The sequence below is a fragment of the Lepisosteus oculatus genome, chromosome 4 (genome assembly GCF_040954835.1).
Source record: "Lepisosteus oculatus isolate fLepOcu1 chromosome 4, fLepOcu1.hap2, whole genome shotgun sequence".
In the NCBI taxonomy this organism is placed as follows: domain Eukaryota; kingdom Metazoa; phylum Chordata; class Actinopteri; order Semionotiformes; family Lepisosteidae; genus Lepisosteus; species Lepisosteus oculatus.
The window spans coordinates 10,669,934-10,689,729 of record NC_090699.1 but is presented as its reverse complement, the minus strand read 5'-3'; the positions used below and the strand labels follow the sequence as shown (position 1 = coordinate 10,689,729).

The following is a 19,796-nucleotide window of genomic DNA, read 5'->3' as shown; positions in this document are numbered from 1 at the left end:
ATATCTCATGGTATTAATGAACAATTTCAGTTCATTTAAGTGATTCTACCTTGTGATAATCATGATAATACAGTTACACAGTGTATCAAATACTGTGTTGATATTTGTGTTCCAAATAAAAGAATTAAGTCAAAAACCATGGTTCAAGAATATAATCAAAGCCAAGCTGAAGGAGCGGTCTGTGGCCTTCAACCCTGGAGACCCTGGGCTGTACAGGAAAGCCAGGTGTGACCTGGAGAGGGCCGTCAGACATGCGATTAGGGAGTACAGAGACAGGATTGAATCACAATGTGGGGGCATTAACACAACGCACCTCTGGAATGGCCTGAGGGCTATCACGTATTATAAAGGACTAATGGGTGTTAAAACACCAGCTGATGATTCACTGCCTGACCAACTAAACAACTTGTATGCCAGGTTTGATGCTCACAACACGGACCCCTCACCCAGAATGCCCAGTGAGCCTGGGGAGTTTGTGCTGCACCTGTCTGAACAGGAGGTACGGAGAGCTTTCGGAAAGGTGGAGCCACGCAAGGTTGTCGGCCTGATGGCCTCCCCTCCTGTGTTTAAAAGGCAGGCGGAGCACAGCTGGCCCCTGTCTTCACTGTAATATCTAACATGTCACTATCCCTGTCTACTGTCCCACTGTGCTTCAAGAGAACTACTATCGTGCCCCTGCCTGAGGCAACCAAGGTGTCATGTCAGAATTACTACCGCCCGGTGGCACTCACCTCAGTAGTCATGAAGTGCATGGAGAAACTGGTGAGGGGACACATCAACAGTATTGTCCCAGATTCCCTTGACCCCCTGCAGTTTGCTTATAGGAATAATAGGTCAGTGGATGATGCTGTCTCACTGGCCCTTCACACCACCTGGACAAGAGGAGCACCTGTGCCAGGATGTTATTTATTGACTTCAGCTCAGCCTTCAACACAACTGTGCCAGGCAGGCTGGTGGTCAAGCTCAGGGGTCTGGACCTCAACAACTCCATCTGCAACTGGGTCCAGAGAGCACTGCTGCCATCCTCACTAAAGCCCACCAGCGCCTTCACTTCCTGAGACAGTTAAGGAAGTGGGGGATGAGCAAGACAACACTCACCAATCTTTACCGTAATCCGATTGAGAGTGTCCTGCCCGGTGGTGTTTCGGTGTGGTATGGTGGAGCCACAGGACAGGACAGAACAGCCATACAGAGGGTTGTGAGGTCTGACCAGAAAATCACTGGGACCAAGCTACCCTCCATCGACCAGATATATCTCGACCGCTGCCACATCCGGGCTCGAACTATGCTTCGGGACCCATTTCACCTGGGCCACGATCTGTTTTCACCCCTTGGTTCTGGTAGATGGATTTTGAATAGATTCAAAAACAGTTTCTTCCCCCAAGCAGCCCACATCTTAAACAGCTCATATTCGCACCTGCACTGTAAGGTACTGCACTGTCTGCACTGTGTCCTGTCTTGGCTGTATCAAAACATCTATTGTCTCCTTTATTGTCCATGTCTGTTTGTCTTTTGTGCCTATTTTTTTTCTCTACTGTTACTGGCTACAGCTAAACGAGTAAGCATTCCAATACACTTGTTGTATATGGCAAATAACAAATCTTGAATCAAAAATTCATAAACGATTTCAGCAGCTTGCTCTTTATTACGTGGCACCCACGTTTTATATTGCTCGCAGTCATGTACAGTATATACATATTCGTATGATGTATACTGTGTATATATAGTATATGTATGCCTATGTATATGATTTATACTGTGTATATGTATAGTATATGTATGTATATGTATATGATATTTTCTCATATACGAGTGTGATTTGGGCTTGAAACATGTCATCTGGTAATGTAGCGAACAGCCGGCGATACCGGACAGCCCTTCCCTCCTGTGAGTCCTGTTGAAGCTCTGCTGTTCTGTACCCTCACCCGCTGTGTGCTCGGCACTAACTGTATTATGTAATAATGGGTTGAAAGGGACACATTCTGACGTGGGTTTAATTAAGATTGACACCTGTGTGTTAGAAAATAAATCATCTATAAAATACATCGCAGACGTTCTCCTGTTTTAACAGCTTTCCCGTGGAAGGGTTAAGTTACTGTTCTATAAATTGAAAATGCGGCGGTGAGATATCACAGCGGTCAACGCAAAGTCCACATAACATTTTCAGTGAGACAGAAGTCTGTCCTCTTTAGTACATAGAGCGCAGAAGCTGGAGGATGCGGGCAACGATCCCGCTACCTCTCGCATGCGATGCGAGCGCTCTACCATTTGAGCTAATCCCCCTCGCTATGCTTGGGAGCAGCTCCCTCCCGTGCACACTAAATTCCTCTCGAGTCTTCTGTGCGATCGCACACGTGAAAAACACTTGGAATCACAACACTCACGATCTCTCTGGCTCGTTGGTCTAGGTTTGCTTTTTAGTTGCGAGAGGCCCCGGTCTCTAATCGCGGACAAGCCCCGTCTTATTCCATGATTACAAGAACATACGACCAGCTCTCCTCGTATTTTCTGCTTTTATGAAACGACTATAGTAGCACAGCAGAGCGCGTATCGTCATCACGCCTCGCTCAATGTGAGGTTATAGCGAGGTGTTTTAGCTGGCGGGCTGTCTGCTGGTTTACAAGAACCGGTCGTGAAAAGATCTTCACCGCTCGGACTTCATTCTGCTCTCATGACAGTCGAGGTGACTGTCAGTGCGCTTCACTGCTTTCTGAATCTGGCACACTGATGGAACAGAAATTCTCCATGAAATAAGTCCTGGATTTTCTCACGTTCCAACAAGTTTCCCGTAACCTATCCCGTGGAAGGGTTTGGTTACAATTCTCTAAGTTGAAAATGTGGCAGTGAGAGGACATCGCGTATTGAAACTTTAATTTGTTCGACACAGAGCCTTCAGGACTTTGCATGTGAGAGCGGAGTCTCTCCTATCTAGTACAACGAGAGCAAAATCTGGAGGATGCGGGTAAAAGCGTTGGATTTAAGATCCAATAGACATAAAAACCACGTGGGTTTCATCCCCAGTCCTGGTAGACTCTCGTTAATTAAGGAACAAGTAAAGGTTTATTCTCTGCTGAGAAAAAAAGAAACACAATGTTTCGGCCATGGAGCCTTCGAGTGTCTAGAATTACACGTCATTATGACAAGACTGTCTTAGAAGTGCTCTGAGCTCTGTTTACAACAAAAACCACAGGCTGCTTGAGTCTAGGTCTTACTGAATGAGAAATGTACTTTTCTCTGTATTTTTGGAAATTCTTTGGACAAACTTTTAAAGAAATGTTGATTTGTAATTGGTCCATTTTTAACTCGGCTAAAAACACCTTTCTAGAAATCTTTTTCCGTCTGTCTGTGCTACCGCTCCTCCTCACACACTAACACGTGTAGAATCAGCTGTTATTAATGAGGTTTCTAACGCAGGAAAGTTATTTGAATTGAGCCTGGGACAGGTGAAAGTACACGGTAATTTCACCTGCTTTCAGTTGTTTATTGACACTCATGAACACTCAGTAACTAAGAGCGCTTGGTTTCATCCTTTTAGTTTCATTGTTTTCAGAAGTTCATCTTCATTTTTTTGTTGGAGATTGTTATAATAAATATAGATGTTTTTTTAAACAAAAAACCTTTTAAGAGTTGACGGGTTTCACCTTTGGAGTAGCAGTTAGATTAGTCGGAAAAAGGAAATTCGTATAACATCTCTCCACATTTTCATTCTCATTTCTGTGAAGAATCATATTAACAGGCTGAACTGGAAACACCAGCCCTGAGAGGAAGTAAACAGGAAACAGAGCTCACGACCACTGACAGACATGCGCTCCTCGTTAATCTAGTGGTGAGTATCCCCACCTGTCACGCGGGGGATTGGGGTTTGATTCCCCGACGGGGAGACGGGTAACTTTTTAACCACCTCACTACAGTTTAAAAAAACAACACCGTTTGTTTAAAAGTTCATCAGAAGAATAAACAACTCCGTTAATTGTTATTTTATTGGATTTCTAATCCATCCCCTTAACCACTAGGCCACAACTACACGCAAAACCCCTAACCGGCCTCGTTCGACATGTTTCCAGCCCTGACTCTGAGCAAGTCCGACTGTGGAGATTTCCCACAGACCTGAGACGGGCCAGTGTCTGATTCAGGGCGGAGGAGGGACACACTCTGTCCCACGAATCGCACTCGAGCTAGATAGATAGATACTTTATTGATCCTGTGAGGGAAATTGCAGTGCAACAGCAGCTTAACACACACAACACAGCCACAGTGTAACGAATTATATAATAATAGTACAATACATACAATACAATACAAGAGTTACTCACAGTCCGGACACACAAGAACAAACTAGAACAGAACAGTACACAGAAAATCGTTTCACACGTATGAATATAAATATAGATGTAACCATAGATATAAATATAAATATAAATGTATTGCACAGGTCCCTGGCATATATTGCACAAAAGTGGTTGTAAACAGGAAAAAGAAAAAGAAAAAGAAAGAGAACAGATGTAGCAGTAGATGTGTATATGCGTTTAGTCCAGAAACAGGTCACTGTCGATGTTGCCAAGACGCAAGGTGGATGCGTTGTACAGTCTCAGCTCACTGGCAGGAGAGATGGGCTCGTTCGTCTAGGGGTGTGATTCTCACTTCGGGGGCGAGAGGTCCCGGGTCAAAATCCCGGACTAGCCCCTATGTGCGCTCTTCCTCCACTTCCACCGTCCTGCGCCCTGACATCCCTGTCTCCTCCCGGTGTCTCCCGTGAACACGACTGCAGGAGCCTCGTGAGGACTCCTCCCGGGCACAGCGTGAGCTCAAGTCCCTGTCTGAGCCGGGATCCTTCATCTTCCTCACCGTGTGCCTCTTCCCCCCCCTCCTGCCGGGTACCGTCACTGCCCTCAAGAACTCCAGTAATCAAAACATGATTTCTAGCTATTATTTATAAAGACACATAAGGGAAACTATTCCAGACGAAATTTTATATTCATTTTCTCGATTGATTTTTCAGAACAAACGGAGTATCACATGGCACCATGAGCAACACGGAAAAAATGTGAACGATCATCACGTCACGTCAAATCATGTGCTCGTTTATTATAGTCCGAGATCCTGATCTTGACTATTTTGACTTTATACCGATAATTAGCAGCAAATTGACGAAGAACACACAAAGCGCGACAATAAACTGCTGCACATACTGCACACATGTGGCCAGTCTTAATGAGCTGTGTGATCCGTTGCTGTCAGACGTGCTTCTGTGTTAAACGCAGAAGGAGAAAAAAGCCCGGAGACTCCGATCGAGCGATGCGGCTGTGCTTTTCTCCTTTGGAAAGGTCACGCATTCCACGAGGTAGGCAAGACCAAGCGTGCATGAGCGAGCAGGAACCGCCTGTTTCAGATGAGCAAAAAAAGAACTGCCCCGTGTGAGGATCGAACTCACGACCTTCAGATTATGAGACTGACGCGCTACCTACTGCGCTAACGAGGCCAGATACAAATCCAGCCTGAAAACGAGGCACTCAGGGTTTTCAAGCGTCTGTTCCCTAATCTAGCGATGCCCCCTCATGGATATTGAATCCGCCTTTTGATCTCACCAATACTGTTTCTCCTTGTTTCTTTTGCGAGTCCGTCTTTGAGATCCCACCTCGCACAAGTCCTTCTGGCTGAAGTGGCCTCCCTGCCTCAGCAGCGAGCCCTCGTCAGCCACCGACACGTCTGCGGCTTGCTTGGCCCTCCGACTCCCGATCTGCTGAGATGAGATTTCAGCAGAGAGCGTCGGAGCCGCGCTTCATGCGGAGAGAAGATGAGCAGGAGGCGCGGCTGTTCCGCTCTCTTCGTGCTCAGTTTCGGGATTTCTATCTCTCTATACCGATATTCACCAGCGGATTCACTAAGAAAACACAAAAAGGTAGCGAAACAGCCTCACTGTTTCATTTCAAGAGCTGTAGAGTCTCTCCAGCAATCAGAAGTTCCCGCGGGTTTAGATAAATTCAACTTGAATTGCCTTTTTTAGACTTCATCCATCAGATGGCTCACAAGAACCAAACGCATCTGCGACAGATTTGAATGTATTTCTAACACCAGTGTGATACTCGAGGACCGTAGCGGGGTCGCGGTGCCTCATCGGACTGGCTGGCGATCAGGTCAGCAGTCAGGATGGCCGAGCGGTCTAAGGCGCTGCGTTCAGGTCGCAGTCTCCCCTGGAGGCGTGGGTTCGAATCCCACTTCTGACAATACGTTTTCTCTGATGATTTGCTAAGAGTGGAGATGAAAAGAGCACAACAACGTAATATGTTTCTACGAGAAAAAAAGTTTTGATAGGTGACGGGCGGCCCGTTTGGAAGAGCAGACAGATTAGAGGGAAAAGGAAAATCATGTAGGTTTTCTGAGGAAAATGATGTACCTCCCCGTCGGGGAATCGAACCCCAGTCTCCCGCGTGACAGGCGGGGATACTCACCACTATACTAACGAGGAGCTCGTGTATGGTTAGCGGGAGCCGTCTTTCCTGTCAGGAGACGTTTCCTCTTACGGCTAAAGCTTTCTCCCCAAAGACGGCTCGCTTCTCTTATGGAGAATAATGTAGGAACAGTGCTCTGCTGCCCTCTAGTGGAACTGACAGTGATTGCGGTCTTAAACAGCCGGGACAGTACCCGCCTCTCCAGTCCCCCCGCAGAACACAAAAGAGCAAAAGTCCAAGTTCAAGATTTTTTCTTTGCCGTATACAACAAGTGTAGTGGAATGCTTACTCGTTCAGCTGTTCCCAGTAACAGTTTGTTCCGGAATGGCTGTGATCCTAAGTGACGGATTGGGATTTATTGTGACAGCGGATGGTGTGGCTCTGACAGTTTAATGTTAAACCACATCGTGTGAGTTCATACTTGAGCTCCGGTGTCCGACGTCCGTCGAATCCCACGTCTGATACAGAGCTTTTCTTAACTTTTATAAATATATATAAATATCAACTTAACCACGAGGAGAGCGGGTTGGAGTGGAAATAATACGGGAACGAGCCCATGTCAGTCCGGGAGAAAGTGGGGTCGTGTTTGTAGTTGCGGCTGAGTGTTTAAGGCGGTTGACTAGAAATCCACTGGTGTCTCTCCGTGGGAATCCTGCCGACTGTTTACTCGTGGAAAGGAGTTTTGGAGTTTTTGGATACAAACTGAACCGACTGCGTTGGAGACCCACCTGAAATACTGTTAGATCACGGATGAGCTGGTGCCTCGCAGCTCCCGGATTGGGTGTGATCATCTCGGTTATGAACCAGCACATTTAAAAAAAATAGATTTGAAACCCCCTTATATCTAAATGGCCAGTTTCCTGTCAGACCTTTAAACGTTTATCTGAAGAATAAACAATTGCGACTTTTAAAACAATTTCCGACAATTAAGAGAAATGCACTTCTTTTTGAGCACGATCTAGACTCAGGTTTACGAAGTGAAAGTAATTCTGATTTCTTCACACTAAGAAAAGTCTTTTCAAGGAAGAGACAGTGGCCCGTACGGGGATCAAACACGCGACCTTGGCATTATCAGCACCACACTGAGCTAACCGGCCCCATTCAAGATACACACACACCCTCCGTGACCGTCACTATTAAACACGAGAAATGCTGCAAACCACTCTGACACAGTGATGGAGAAACACCGCCACACAGTCAGAAGCGCTTTAGATTTCTGCGCTTAAAAACTCATGTGAGAAGCGGGCTGTCGCAGTCAGCAGGAGCGCAGTGGATTTCTAGTCACGATCACAGGCGAGCAGAGAGCTCCGAGACAAGAGCCTGTCTTTGAACTAATTAGATTAAAGCCAATTAGGTAAAGTTGAGTTCCAGAGCTGCCTGGCTGGTGTTTATCACCCTGCCCAGCCCCTCAGTGACCACAGCATCTTCACCTCTCCTGCTGTGGGTCTGCCATAGGGCTCAGGCTCCCAGTGACGGCAACAGCCCAGGCTGGGCTGTACCAGGAGCTGGAGAGCCACACTTTTCTCCTGGCTAGGAGGCCAGGGGGAGTTTGTTAAGAAAGCCATCGTTGCTTTTTCTGTCAATCTGCATTTTAGAAAAGACATCTTTTCAAAAGAGTTTATCTATGTTCATTCTCTGATTTAGAATGCACAGTTCTCTATCCTGATGGTATAGCCAGGAAGGAGCAGGAGCTATGATGTTGTCTGCGGATTATACTATGTCATTTTTGGAATATATGATGTCATTGAATTCATTTTGAAAGGGTTTGATAATATATCGTGATTTTATGCACTAATCTGTATTTCATCCTGATTATTTTACGCTTGTATAATTATAAATGTCAGAGAATCTGTTTGAAATCCTTTATTAGAAGCTGCTGATTCTCCTCTCAGTCTGATTCATATCTTTGATATAATTGTGTCAGCCCAGGCCGGTCCAGAACAGAGACTGGCCCAACTGACAGGAGACACCAGCGTCGAACCCAAGTTCACTCTCGCCCCACACCTGGCTTCTCTTAAGACACAGCTGGACAAGATTCTCCAGTCTGGACAGGAGGCCTTGATTTACACAGAGGATGGTGGGGGTGGGGAACAAGATGCAACTACGTTATCTACCAGCAATGAAACAGGCCTGCTGGGCAGAATGGCCTCAGCGCGTGTTCTTGTGAGGTTTCACTAACATATCAATAACAGCTCCTCTCAGAAATGACATGAGTGCCTTTCTGCCAGTGAATCAGATAAGAGCTTCACATCTCAGCACCATTCCGAGATGAACCGCGCCCATGTCGAAATGCTGTGGGCGATAAGATAACCCGCTGATGATCCCTGTGGTGTAGGGTGTGTGAATAAGGAGGAACAGACTCTCTCTCTCCAGGGCGTTCCCATCTGCTGACAGCAGTGACCTCTAATGCCCCCTTTGTCACCCCCTGAGCTTCACCCCAGAAGGAGAGCTCTCCGGTGCTCCTTGGCCCACGTGAGGAGACCACAGCTGGGAAGGAGACTGGGATAACGGCAAAACTCCTCTGTGTGTGACACAGCCGTGACCTCTCTCTGAGAAACAGGACCCATGAGCCTCCTGCACCTCCTGAGTCTCCTGCCTCCACAGCTCCTCTGTGTCCTGGGGAGGGTCAGTCTTCTGTGTCCAGCAGTAGTTGGGGAGGGTCAGTCCTCAGTGTCCAGCAGTAGTTGGGGAGGGTCAGTCCTCTGTGTCCAGCAGTAGTTAAGGAGGGTCAGTCCTCTGTGTCCAGCAGTAGTTAAGGAGCATCAGTCCTCTGTGTTCATTGAGTAGTTGGGGAGCGTCAGTACTGTGTGTCCAGCAGTAGTTGGGGAGGGTCAGTACTGTGTGTCCAGCAGTAGTTGGGGAGGGTCAGTCCTCTGTGTCCAGCAGTAGTTGGGGAGGGTCAGTCCTCAGTGTCCAGCAGTAGTTGGGGAGGGTCAGTCCTTTGTGTTCATTGAGTAGTTGGGGAGGGTCAGTCCTCAGTGTCCTGCAGTAGTTGGGGAGGGTCAGTCCTCAGTGTCCAGCAGTAGTTGGTGAGGGTCAGTCCTCAGTGTCCAGCAGTAGTTGGGGTCAGTCCTCTGTGTCCAGCAGTAGTTGGGGAGGGTCAGTCCTCAGTGTCCAGCAGTAGTTGGGGAGGGTCAGTTCTTTGCATCTTCTCAGTGAGTGTTAATATGACCTGGAATACTAAATCTGAAATTTAAGACTTTTAAAAATGACAGAAACTATGTTCATATAATGGCATCATTTGCAGCTGATGTTACTGTGCTGCGTTTGAGCCTGATGACTACGATGGGAGAAACGATGGTGGGCTTCTCTGCAGACAGGACCCTGGCTTGGGCTGCTGTGGTTCTTCAGTCACGAGACACAGGAAGAGGTGCTCTGGGCCACATGTGACCTAGCAGGATCCTACAGACCTCCCTTCACTAGATGAGATCACAGGAAGTCCTCAACGTTAAAAACCTGTCCTCTGAACGTGAACCGGAGAACCCAGAGATCTGCACAGTGGCTCTGAGTCTCTTTACCGGCGAGCACCAGCTATTGAGGAGCTCTGCCCTGACCAGAACAGAGATACTTAAAAGGATGAAGATGGTTTTTCTTCTACGTCTGTTTGGTGTCATGATCCTGAGCTCATTTGAGGGTAAGGAAAACTTCATAAAATATACAGTGTAATTACTGACACAGTGACTAATGCACTCTATTGTCCAGTCAGTCAGTGTGTCTGTATTAACCCCTCTCTCTCAGTGCAATGTTAATGTACTGGTGTGTCCAGTCAGTCAGGGTGTCTGTATGAACCCCTCTCTCTCAGTGCAGTGTTAATGTACTGGAGTGTCCAGTCAGTCAGTGTCTCTGTATTAACCCCCCTCTCTCTCTCTCCAGTATCCAGCTCTCCTCTGTCCAGGAGCTCTATAGTGGGGGGTGAGGATGCTGGTGAGGGGATCTGGCCCTGGCAGGTCTTCCTCAAGATGAAGAATACCGATGGGCGCAACGGCAGTTGTGGGGGCTCACTGATCAGTGACGTCTGGGTGCTCACTGCGGCTCACTGTTTAGACAGGTGGGTGAGGAGGGGCCAGTGTCTGACTGTGTCTGTCTGTGGAGCTTCACAAACTGCACCAGGGATCTCCTGAGGTTCACGGTCTTGTTAGAGGTATTCATCATCTCCTTGATCTTCTTGGTGAATTGGAGCCCAAGTGTGCAACGCCCCCTGAGGGGTGGGTACTGTGCTCTAAGCCCCTTTAAGAGCACTGAAAAGGGGACCTAAGGTTTTCAAAACAGGTCACTTTTAAAAAGAAATACTTAGTGAGACAAAGCTCCATCGACCTCTTTGACAGGAAGGTAGTAGCTTCTTGGTCTGAGTGTCTGATCCAGTTATTTCTTGAGAGAAGCCAGGGTATCGGCCCCAACAACATGGCTGGTCAGTTTGCTACACACCCCCGCCACCCTCTGTGTAAAAGAGTGCCTCCTGTTCTGTGTTACAACCATAGCGTCTGTCGTGCTGTAATAAGAGTGAGAAATAGCGCCCCCTGTGGTAACATGCCTCTTCCTGTACTTTCCCTTCAGCCTCTTCTACCCGACATCCTCGGTTGTGTACCTGGGCGCATACCAGCTGGATAAGGCCGGCTCACACCAGGTGAACCGCACCATAGCCGATGTGGTCATCCACAGCAAGTACACCATCCCAACCAAGGGCTACGACATCGCCCTGGTGAAGCTGGATCGCCCCGTGCCGCTGTCCCGTTTCATCCAGACTGTCCCTCTGGCCGAGCCCTCGGACCTCTTCACCAGCCGCAGTGACTGCTGGGTCACTGGCTGGGGGCGGGTCCAGCAGAACAGTAAGGAGAGCTGACTCTTTTTAGCCTCTGAGAGAGCTGGGCTGCAGGGCAGCACAGTGTAGAGCAGTCCTGTCTGTCACTAGCCAATCACGTTGCAGGATAGTCTGTCTCTAACCAATCACAGCAGTCTGTCTGTCTTTATCCAATTACAGTGTAGGACAGCCTGTCTTTAACTAAGCACAACGCTGGGCTGTAGAGCAGCACAGTGCAGACTGAATCACACAATAACACTCCAATCACACAATATCATTCCATTCACACTTCAAATGCACAATAAAACAAGTACACAGTCATACAATCACACTCATATCACAATATCACACAATCACATTCCGATCACACAATCAAATTTAAATCAGAACATAATAAAATCAGGATGAGCTATTGGGTCATCTTGTACCCCTACAGTCCAGAGATCTGTCTTTCAGTCTGGGCTGGGTCATAATGAAGCCCTACGGTCCATTTAGTCTGAGCTTGGTCATATAGTAACCCTACAGTCCAGACATCACTCATTTAGTCTGGACTAGTCTGGACTGGGTCATATTGTAACCCTACAGTCCCGAGATCACTGGTTCAGTCTCCAGTAGCTCCCTACTCGAATGTCTTGAGCTTGAATCGGTCCCGGTTAGGGTCAACTTGCTGCACGGCAGTGTCACTGTGGCAGGCCTTGCAGTGCTGTCAGTAATGTCAAAGTTCTTCTGTTGCTACTGAGGGGATCTCAAATGCACAGAACCAGTTGACTCACTGAAACCACTGCTTGACCTCTGCTGACCTCTGAATTAACCCCACAGTGAGAAGTGAGAGCTGTCTCCTGGAGATCTGAGCAAGAGACAGGGGTCTCTGGGAACAGAGGTCAGGTCCTACGGTTTCGGTGAACACAGATGTTGAGCAAGTCATATAATTCCTGAACTCTCTCTCTCTCCTGTCCGCAGGCAGACTTCCCTTCCCTCGCACTCTCCAGAAAGTCAAGATTCCCATCCATGACCCGGAGTCCTGCAAGAACGTGTATCCGAACATGAAGACCAGCATGATCTGCTGTGGAGGTCAATACAAGAGCACCTGCAAAGTGAGTGTGGGGCCCTTTGTCGTTTGTTATTTGGTGGACATGCTTGTCTATAATCGTGTGAAGGGTGTAAATGTGGAGGGATGTGAGGCAGTTTGGTAGGAAGCTGATCTGACTCTTCCTTAGAACATTGTCCTCAGTAAGGAAGGTCAGTAAACGGGTATTCATGATCCTGCAGAACACCCTCCCCAGGTTACTGTTCACACAGGTGCCTCTGTTATTGTAAGGGTCAAGTCTGGTCAGGTCTCACGGAAAGACCCGGCGCTCAGTACCAGGCTGAAGGCTGGCCTGCTGCAGCTCCGAGCTTATGAGTCTCACCATCTCCTCGTTGACTCCAACTTGACCACAGATCACTCTTGGTCGAAAGGCCTGGAGTTTGTCTAATAGCCCCGGCCTTGAGCCCTCTCTGTCTCTCTGTCTCTCTGCAGGGAGACTCTGGAGGGGCTCTGGTCTGTAAGAAGGGAAACCGCTGGGTCCAGGCTGGGATTGTCAGCTACGGAAAGGGCTGTGAGACACCCATCCCCCCCAAGATCTTCACCCGCGTTTCCAGCTACAGGTCCTGGATCAAGATACATAGCCAGTAGTCTCTGATTCCGAGTGATGCCTTGTGAGGCTGAAATCAACACAGGCTTCTCGTTCTCCCCAAGCCCGCCTGTGGCTCCTTTCTGTGCTTTTTCTCTCACTGTGTCTTCTGTTGTGTGTGTGTATTACTGAGGGATTCTCAGTGATCTCTGTTTCTCACTGTGTATCCTGTCCTGTTGTGTAAGTTTTTATTACTGAGGAATTTTCTCTTGTCTCCTGTCTCACTATGTCTCATGTCGCTTTGCAGTTTTATCACTTAGTAAATTTATCTCCTCGCACTCCTCGCACTCTGTTATAATTTTTAGCTTTGCTTTGCCTGCTGTGAAAGGGAATGTAACTCTATCAACAGCTCAATAAAACTTCAAGCATTCAATCTCCTGGTCTAGGGACTGGACTGCAGTTATTCAGAGGTTAATCAGTCTGTTTCTCCCCAAGACAATGGGTCAAAGGTCAGTGTTCATCACCCAGTGGAAGGTCCTTCAGTGGGGACCCGAGGGTGTGTACCAGAACTTTACCTGATGACATCCTGACCAATCACCAGCTATGATGTCACACCTTATAGTCTGACACCCAACTCAGTTTTCAGCGTTGAACTCACTGCCTCCTTTTCTCTCTCCAACCGATATAACCATTTAACTTTTCCTATCAAGTGTCTAAGAGCTTAAATTTTCATGGCTTAGACTTTTCTCCAAGACACCATGCCAAGAGAGTGAGTCAGTAAAAAAACAGAATTCTGCCCCAAAAAATGCATTTGGATTCTTTCTTTTTATTGATATCCTGAATACTCGAGCATATTCATACCAGGACAAACCAATCTCTCCCACCTGCCGGAAACCATGCAGCCAGACCCAAAAAGACAAGTATGCACAGACTCTGCACCCATGACCCTCATCTCTTGGCAGGAAGTTTGAACTCACCAAGGATGATTGGCCAACAGATCGTGGAGTATAAAACTTCTTTACTCCCATTATAATTCTCAGGAGATTAACTATTGTTCCAAACACATGATGTTAGTTCATGATAGTAAATGCATATTTACATGTATCTGAGAATATTGTTTCAAATGGGGGGTTATGAAAATGGAGAAAATCAGGATTTGACCGAGCGGTTTAGTCAACCAATGAAGTCAATCAGTGAAATAATTATTCACAACCCCCAACTTGTAAGTGATTTCTAGCAATATACCAGAGCAGTTGGTATAGTTAGAGGCATGTGAAATACTTGTTCTCTGGCACAGTTTTGTTGAGAGGAGTAATAATCCAGGCACACTTGGTTAAATAAACATTTATTACAATGAGAAGACACAAACTACACCACACGCAACAAAACATACAACACACACTGTTACACTTGAAGAAGGCTCCATGGCCGAATCGTTGTGTTTTCTCTCTTCTCTTTTCAGCATGGAATAAACCTATTACTTGTTCCAATGTGTTGGAGTGTCTCTTCCAGCCTTACAGAACATGAATAAATCAGATCGTTCCCATTGGAATCTGGGAAGGGAAAGATTAAAGTGACAAAACCATAGGACGCTTTTTAAACGTTCTGACTGCCCCTTCGTGCTCAAATTCAATCGCCCGGGGCTCTCAAGTGAGGCTCTTAGTTTTTAGTTTTTATGTAAACATCAGAAACACAAAAAAGCAGACAAAATATTCAAACAGATACAGAAATAAAATACACCTCACAGCCAGAGGAATTCGAATTATGAAAGCTGAAAATGAAGCTTATTACATAGTTCCCTCGCGCGTCTTGCCTTTTGATTCTTTAAATTTCTGATAGAAATGAAAAAGGAATTCTACCTTAAAAGCATGAACAGGGGGAGCAGAATTAGACCACTTACTTTTGTGGATAAAGTATTTTGCCAAACTAATTGACAGATTAATCATAAAAACATATCCTTTATCCAAATCACATCTAAAAAAATATAAAATAATAGCAGAATGTTTAAATTTAACATTTACCTTTAAATTAATGATTAAACATAGTACTTATTCCTTTCCAACATACGTGTTACTCTATGTGCAGTATTTACAGACAAGGCGTTTCAGAGGCCTAACATTCTGGTCACACAGAAAACCCCAGAAAACACCCCCCTCAGACCCACCCAGACATACACTGCACACTCACAAGACTGTGGAGCTGCTTCTCCTCGAACAGATTTAGCTAAAGATCTGAGACATCCTGCTGCCTTTGCATCTGTCCCTTAAACACTAGTGCAGCATCATTCACGTAGAATATTGTTGACAGGTTTGGACACCTCTTTACAGGAAACTGTTTCTGCTCTAGATCCAGTCCTGAGAAGTGCAAGCAGATGCATTCTGGGAATAAGGGACAGCCCTGCACTGACTAGCTGAAGGAATTGAGTCTCTTTGGTCTGAAGGGAGTGTTCCACACTTACAAGCTGGAGGAACTGAGTCTCTTTAGTCTAAAGGGAGTGTTCAACACTGACAGGCTGGAGGAGCTGAGTCTCTTGAGTCTGATGAGAGTGTTCAACACTGACAGGCTGAAGGAGCTGAGTCTCTTCAGTCTGAAGGGAGTCTCCCACACTTTCAACCTGGAGGAACAGAGTCTCTTCAGTCTGAAGGGAGTCTCCCACACTGGCAACCTGGAGGAACAGAGTCTCTTCAGTCTGAAGGGAGTCTCCCACACTGACAACCTGGAGGAACAGAGTCTCTTTAGTCTGAAGGGAGTGTTAAACACTGACAGGCTGAAGGAGCTGAGTCTCTTTAGTCTGAAGGCTGTGGCTTTTAGTGGTGAGTATAGCTGAAGAAATGAACATTTTTTGTATTGAGCAGAGAAGACCAAGAGGGGACGTGATCAAAGTATTCAAAATCCTCCAAGACAAAGTCAACCCAGTGGACGTCTTCAAAAGGAACAGTAATCAGAGGACCAGTGGAAACTCCAGGGAAGAGCACCTGAAACAGAGAAGAGGAGACACTTCTTTACACAAAGCATTGTGGGAGTGCAGGAGGGTGAGAGAGCTCTCTGCTCTGCGGTCTCGTCTTTGTGCTGACGGCATGAGAGTTGCTGAGATAAGGAGTGTTCCATGAGCTGGGTCTCTGTCACAGAGATGATACAGAGATATCTGGGCTGTGTGGTTTTTCAGTACGCAGGACGAGGAGACGTGCAGAGCGATAGGCATCCTTCTGCACCTCACGTGAAACCCTGTGTGTTGTTTTGAAGAACACAAAATGGGTCACTGATGAAAGGAGACCATTCGGCCAGTGTAGCCTGCTTGTTCATGAGTAATTCATTGATCTGAGTGTCTCATCCAGCTGATTCTGGAAAGAAGCCATGGTATTGGCTGCTTGTTCCTTCCCCCCACCACCCTCTGTGTAAAAAAGAGCCCCCTGTCTGAACTGGAAGATCTCACCTAGCTGGGCCTTCCAGGGTATCAGCTTCAACAACAGGGCCAGGCAGCTTGTTCCACACTCCTACCCCTCTTTGTGTAAAGCATTGCATCTTGCCCTGATTATAGGATCTCATCCAGCAGCTTATTTATGTGTCAGTTATTAAGTTTAAACTATATCACCCTACAACTCACACCTGGCAGGCCTCTGAAGCTCAGCAGGTGTGAGCCTGGTCAGAACCTGAATGGGAGACCCCTGGGAAAAACTAAGGCTGCTGCTGGAAGAGGTGTTAGTGGGGCCAGTAGGGGGTGCTCACCCTGCGGTCTGTGTGGGTCCTAATACTCCAGTATAGTGACTGTAAAACAGTTGCCTACCTTCAGATCAAACTTAAAACCGAGGTCCTGACTCTCTATGTTCATTACATTACAATAATCACCCTCTCTGAACTGGCTTCATCACTCTGTTCTCCTCTCCACTGAGAGCTGGAGTTTGGTGAGAGTACTGGAGCATCATCCAGGTGGGGCTGCACACTGGTGGTGGTGAAGGGGATCCCCATTACCTATAAAGCGCTTTGAGTGCAGTGTCCAGGAAAGTGCTATATAAAAGTAAGTATTTTAATATCCAGTTGTTTCTTGAATTAGATCATTTAATCAAATCAGAGGTATTACTTTACACAAAGGTTGGTGAAGGTGTGGAACAAGATGTCCAGCCATGTTCTTGAAGCCAATACCCTGTCTTCTCGGAAGAGTTGTCTGGATTAAATCTTGGAGTTAATATCACAGTAATTTCTAAAAGGGCTATTAATAGTTTCACACTGGCCACTTGATCTTAATCTGTCCACAGAGCTGCTCTGACAGCTGCAGATGAGCAATACTAAGTCACAATGAGATTTCTCAGAAGTGTTAAATTATAGTGAACTGCGAGCTCAGTCTACTTCTTTGTGGTCTCATGTTGTTGTTTATGTATGCACCTTGTTATCTTGTTTGCAGGAATGATGCAATCTCTATCTCCATCAGATCTGATCAGCCGCTCAGTCTGATGAACAGCAGAATGATTATCTGACATAAGAACAGTGCAGTATCAGCACACAGCTCTGCTTCACACTATGGGTTACAGACAAATCAAGCCCCCACCTCAAATAGTCCAGATCATGGCCGGTCAGTGTGTCTGTAGGAGGGCTGTCCAGTTCCGGTCCTGCTGGGGTCAGTGTGTCTGCAGCAGGGCTGTCCAGTCCTGGTCCTGGAGGGGTCAGTCAGTGTGTCTGCAGCAGGGCTGTCCAGTCCTGGTCCTGGAGGGGTCAGTCAGTGTGTCTGCAGCAGGGCTGTCCAGTCCCGGTCTTGGAGGGGTCAGTTAGTGTGTCTGCAGCAGGGCTGTCCAGTCCTGGTCCTGGAGGGGTCAGTGTGTCTGCAGCAGGGCTGTCCAGTCCCGGTCCTGGAGGGGTTTAGTGTGTGTGTCTGCAGCAGGGCTGTCCAGTCCTGGTCTTGGAGGGGTCAGTCAGTGTGTCTGCAGCAGGGCTGTCCAGTCCTGGTCCTGGAGGGGTCAGTGTGTCTGCGGCAGGGCTGTCCAGTCCTGGTCGTGGAGGGGTCAGTGTGTGTGTCTACAGCAGGGCTGTCCAGTCCCGGTCCTGGAGGGGTCAGTGTGTGTGTCTGCAGCAGGGCTGTCCAGTCCTGGTCCTGGAGGGGTCAGTCAGTGTGTCTGCAGCAGGGCTGTCCAGGCCAGATCCTGAAAAAATTGTGGTTAAATTGGTCAAATTGGTCAAATTAGTTCAATAAAAAAGATTATTTAGGTGATTTAGTTCTTTAAGATGCTGGGATGTCAAGCTAAAAACAAACAGGTCCTTCTGAAGGTGACCTGACTTTCTGCAAGTCTTGACTCCTTATCCACTTAATTAAGACAACAGTCTAACAGCCCAGTTTATCACTGAAGTTACCGGGAGCACCTGAAGGACTGGGGCTCTCGGGGACTGGACTGACCCAGTTACTGTCTTCATGAGTCCAGATTAACAGGAACCTGTACCCCAGACTGTACCCCCAAAGACACCCAGAGCACCTGAAGGACCAGAGATCAGGGCTGGACAAGAGTTCCTGCAGTGGCTGTCTCCTCTGGGTGTCTTCCCAGTTCAGCTCTCTGAGGCAAAGATTCAGACTGTGTGCGTGTGCAGTTTTGTTTCTTGTGGGAGTGGCTGCTAGCAAAGTGTGTGTATGTATATAAGATGCCACGGGGATGTTGGATATAGGGGGAGGGAGAGTCAGTCTTCTGTGTCCAGTGTCCACCAGTGTTGGGAGGGTCAGGTTGTTTCCAGGGAGATGTTAGGAGAGTGAAGATGTTTTTCTCGCAGCTTCTGTTGTGGATCCTGGATCTGGACACTAAAGGTAAAAGTAAAGTCTTTCTGCTCCTGCTCCTGCTTCTGCTCATATTCCTGCTTCTGTTAATACAGGTGCTTCTTTATCACAGCGATAATGATCAGAAGGAAGTGGACAGTTTGCCCAGTCTTGATTTCATGTGCACGGACCAGTTCAGGAGCTCTGTGGTGGTCAGTGGAGATATGAAGGAGGGACAGTGGTGCTCTTACACATGAGAGTCTGTACCTCACTGCTCTTACACGTGAGCGTTTGTACCTCACTGCTCTTACACGTGAGCGTCTGTACCTCACTGCTCTTACACCTGAGAGTCTGTACCTCACTGCTCTTACACGTGAGCATCTGTACCTCATTGCTCTTACACCTGAGAGTCTGTACCTCACTGCTCTTATACCTGAGCCTCTGTATCTCAGTGCTCTTACACCTGAGTGTCTGTACCTCATTGCTCTTACACTTGAGCGTCTGTACCTCACTGCTCTTATACCTGAGCCTCTGTATCTCAGTGCTCTTACACCTGAGTGTCTGTACCTCATTGCTCTTACACCTGAGCGTCTGTACCTCACTGCTCTTATACCCTAGCCTCTGTATCTCAGTGCTCTTACACCTGAGTGTCTGTACCTCATTGCTCTTACACCTGAGTGTCTGTATCTCAGTGCTCTTACACCTGAGAGTCTGTACCTCACTGCTCTTACACGCGAGCGTCTGTACCTCACTGCTCTTACACCTGAGCGTCTGTACCTCACTGCTCTTACACTTGAGTGTCTGTATCTCAGTGTTCTTACACGTGAGTGTCTGTACCTCACTGCTCTTACACCTGAGTGTCTGTACCTCACTGCTCTTACACCTGAGTGTCTACATCTCACTAAATAAACCTAAGAGCATGTCACTATAACTTGTTTCTCTGTCATGACTATTGTTAAATTATTTCCTTTTGCAGTGATGATAAACTGAACAGTTCCCAGGTGATTCTATGGCGTTTCCAGCTGTTGAACCCCATGATTTTCGAGCAGGTGTTCTCACTGAGGAAGGTCGACGTTCACGAGCACTTCAGAGACATAATTGACAGCTTTGACATTGCCATGGGTGACCTGGACGGGAGAGCATCCTTCACAGCCTACATAAGTCCCATCCACCTGGTCGACCTCACCAAGACTGCCCTAGAATCT

The 19,796-nt window shown here is 47.2% G+C and overlaps 1 protein-coding gene and 2 non-coding genes across 3 annotated transcripts; 1 reads left to right on the top strand and 2 right to left on the bottom strand.

Moving 5' to 3' along the window:
- Positions 1–5,406: 5,406 nt before the first annotated feature.
- trnam-cau (transfer RNA methionine (anticodon CAU)) lies at positions 5,407–5,479 on the bottom strand. The gene has a single exon. It is a non-coding gene; the product is annotated as a tRNA-Met (tRNA).
- A 915-nt stretch (positions 5,480–6,394) lies between these two features.
- Positions 6,395–6,466, bottom strand: trnad-guc (transfer RNA aspartic acid (anticodon GUC)). The gene has a single exon. It is a non-coding gene; the product is annotated as a tRNA-Asp (tRNA).
- A 3,446-nt stretch (positions 6,467–9,912) lies between these two features.
- LOC102690719 (serine protease 27-like) lies at positions 9,913–13,293 on the top strand. The gene is made up of 5 exons (XM_006643191.3): positions 9,913–10,083; positions 10,323–10,497; positions 11,004–11,275; positions 12,208–12,341; positions 12,767–13,293. Exons 1-5 carry the CDS (start codon positions 10,026–10,028, stop codon positions 12,920–12,922), a joined length of 795 nt encoding a protein of 264 aa, XP_006643254.3. The 5' UTR covers positions 9,913–10,025; the 3' UTR covers positions 12,923–13,293.
- Positions 13,294–19,796: the final 6,503 nt, after the last annotated feature.

What these genes read in the sequence shown, in the direction of transcription:
- LOC102690719 (XM_006643191.3), top strand. Translation starts at nt 10,026, where the DNA reads ATGAAGATGGTTTTTCTTCTACGTCTGTTTGGTGTCATGATCCTGAGC. An exon ending in GCGGCTCACTGTTTAGACAG is followed by an intron (nt 10,498 to 11,003) that starts GTGGGTGAGGAG and finishes CTTTCCCTTCAG; the next exon opens with CCTCTTCTACCCGACATCCT. An exon ending in AATACAAGAGCACCTGCAAA is followed by an intron (nt 12,342 to 12,766) that starts GTGAGTGTGGGG and finishes GTCTCTCTGCAG; the next exon opens with GGAGACTCTGGAGGGGCTCT.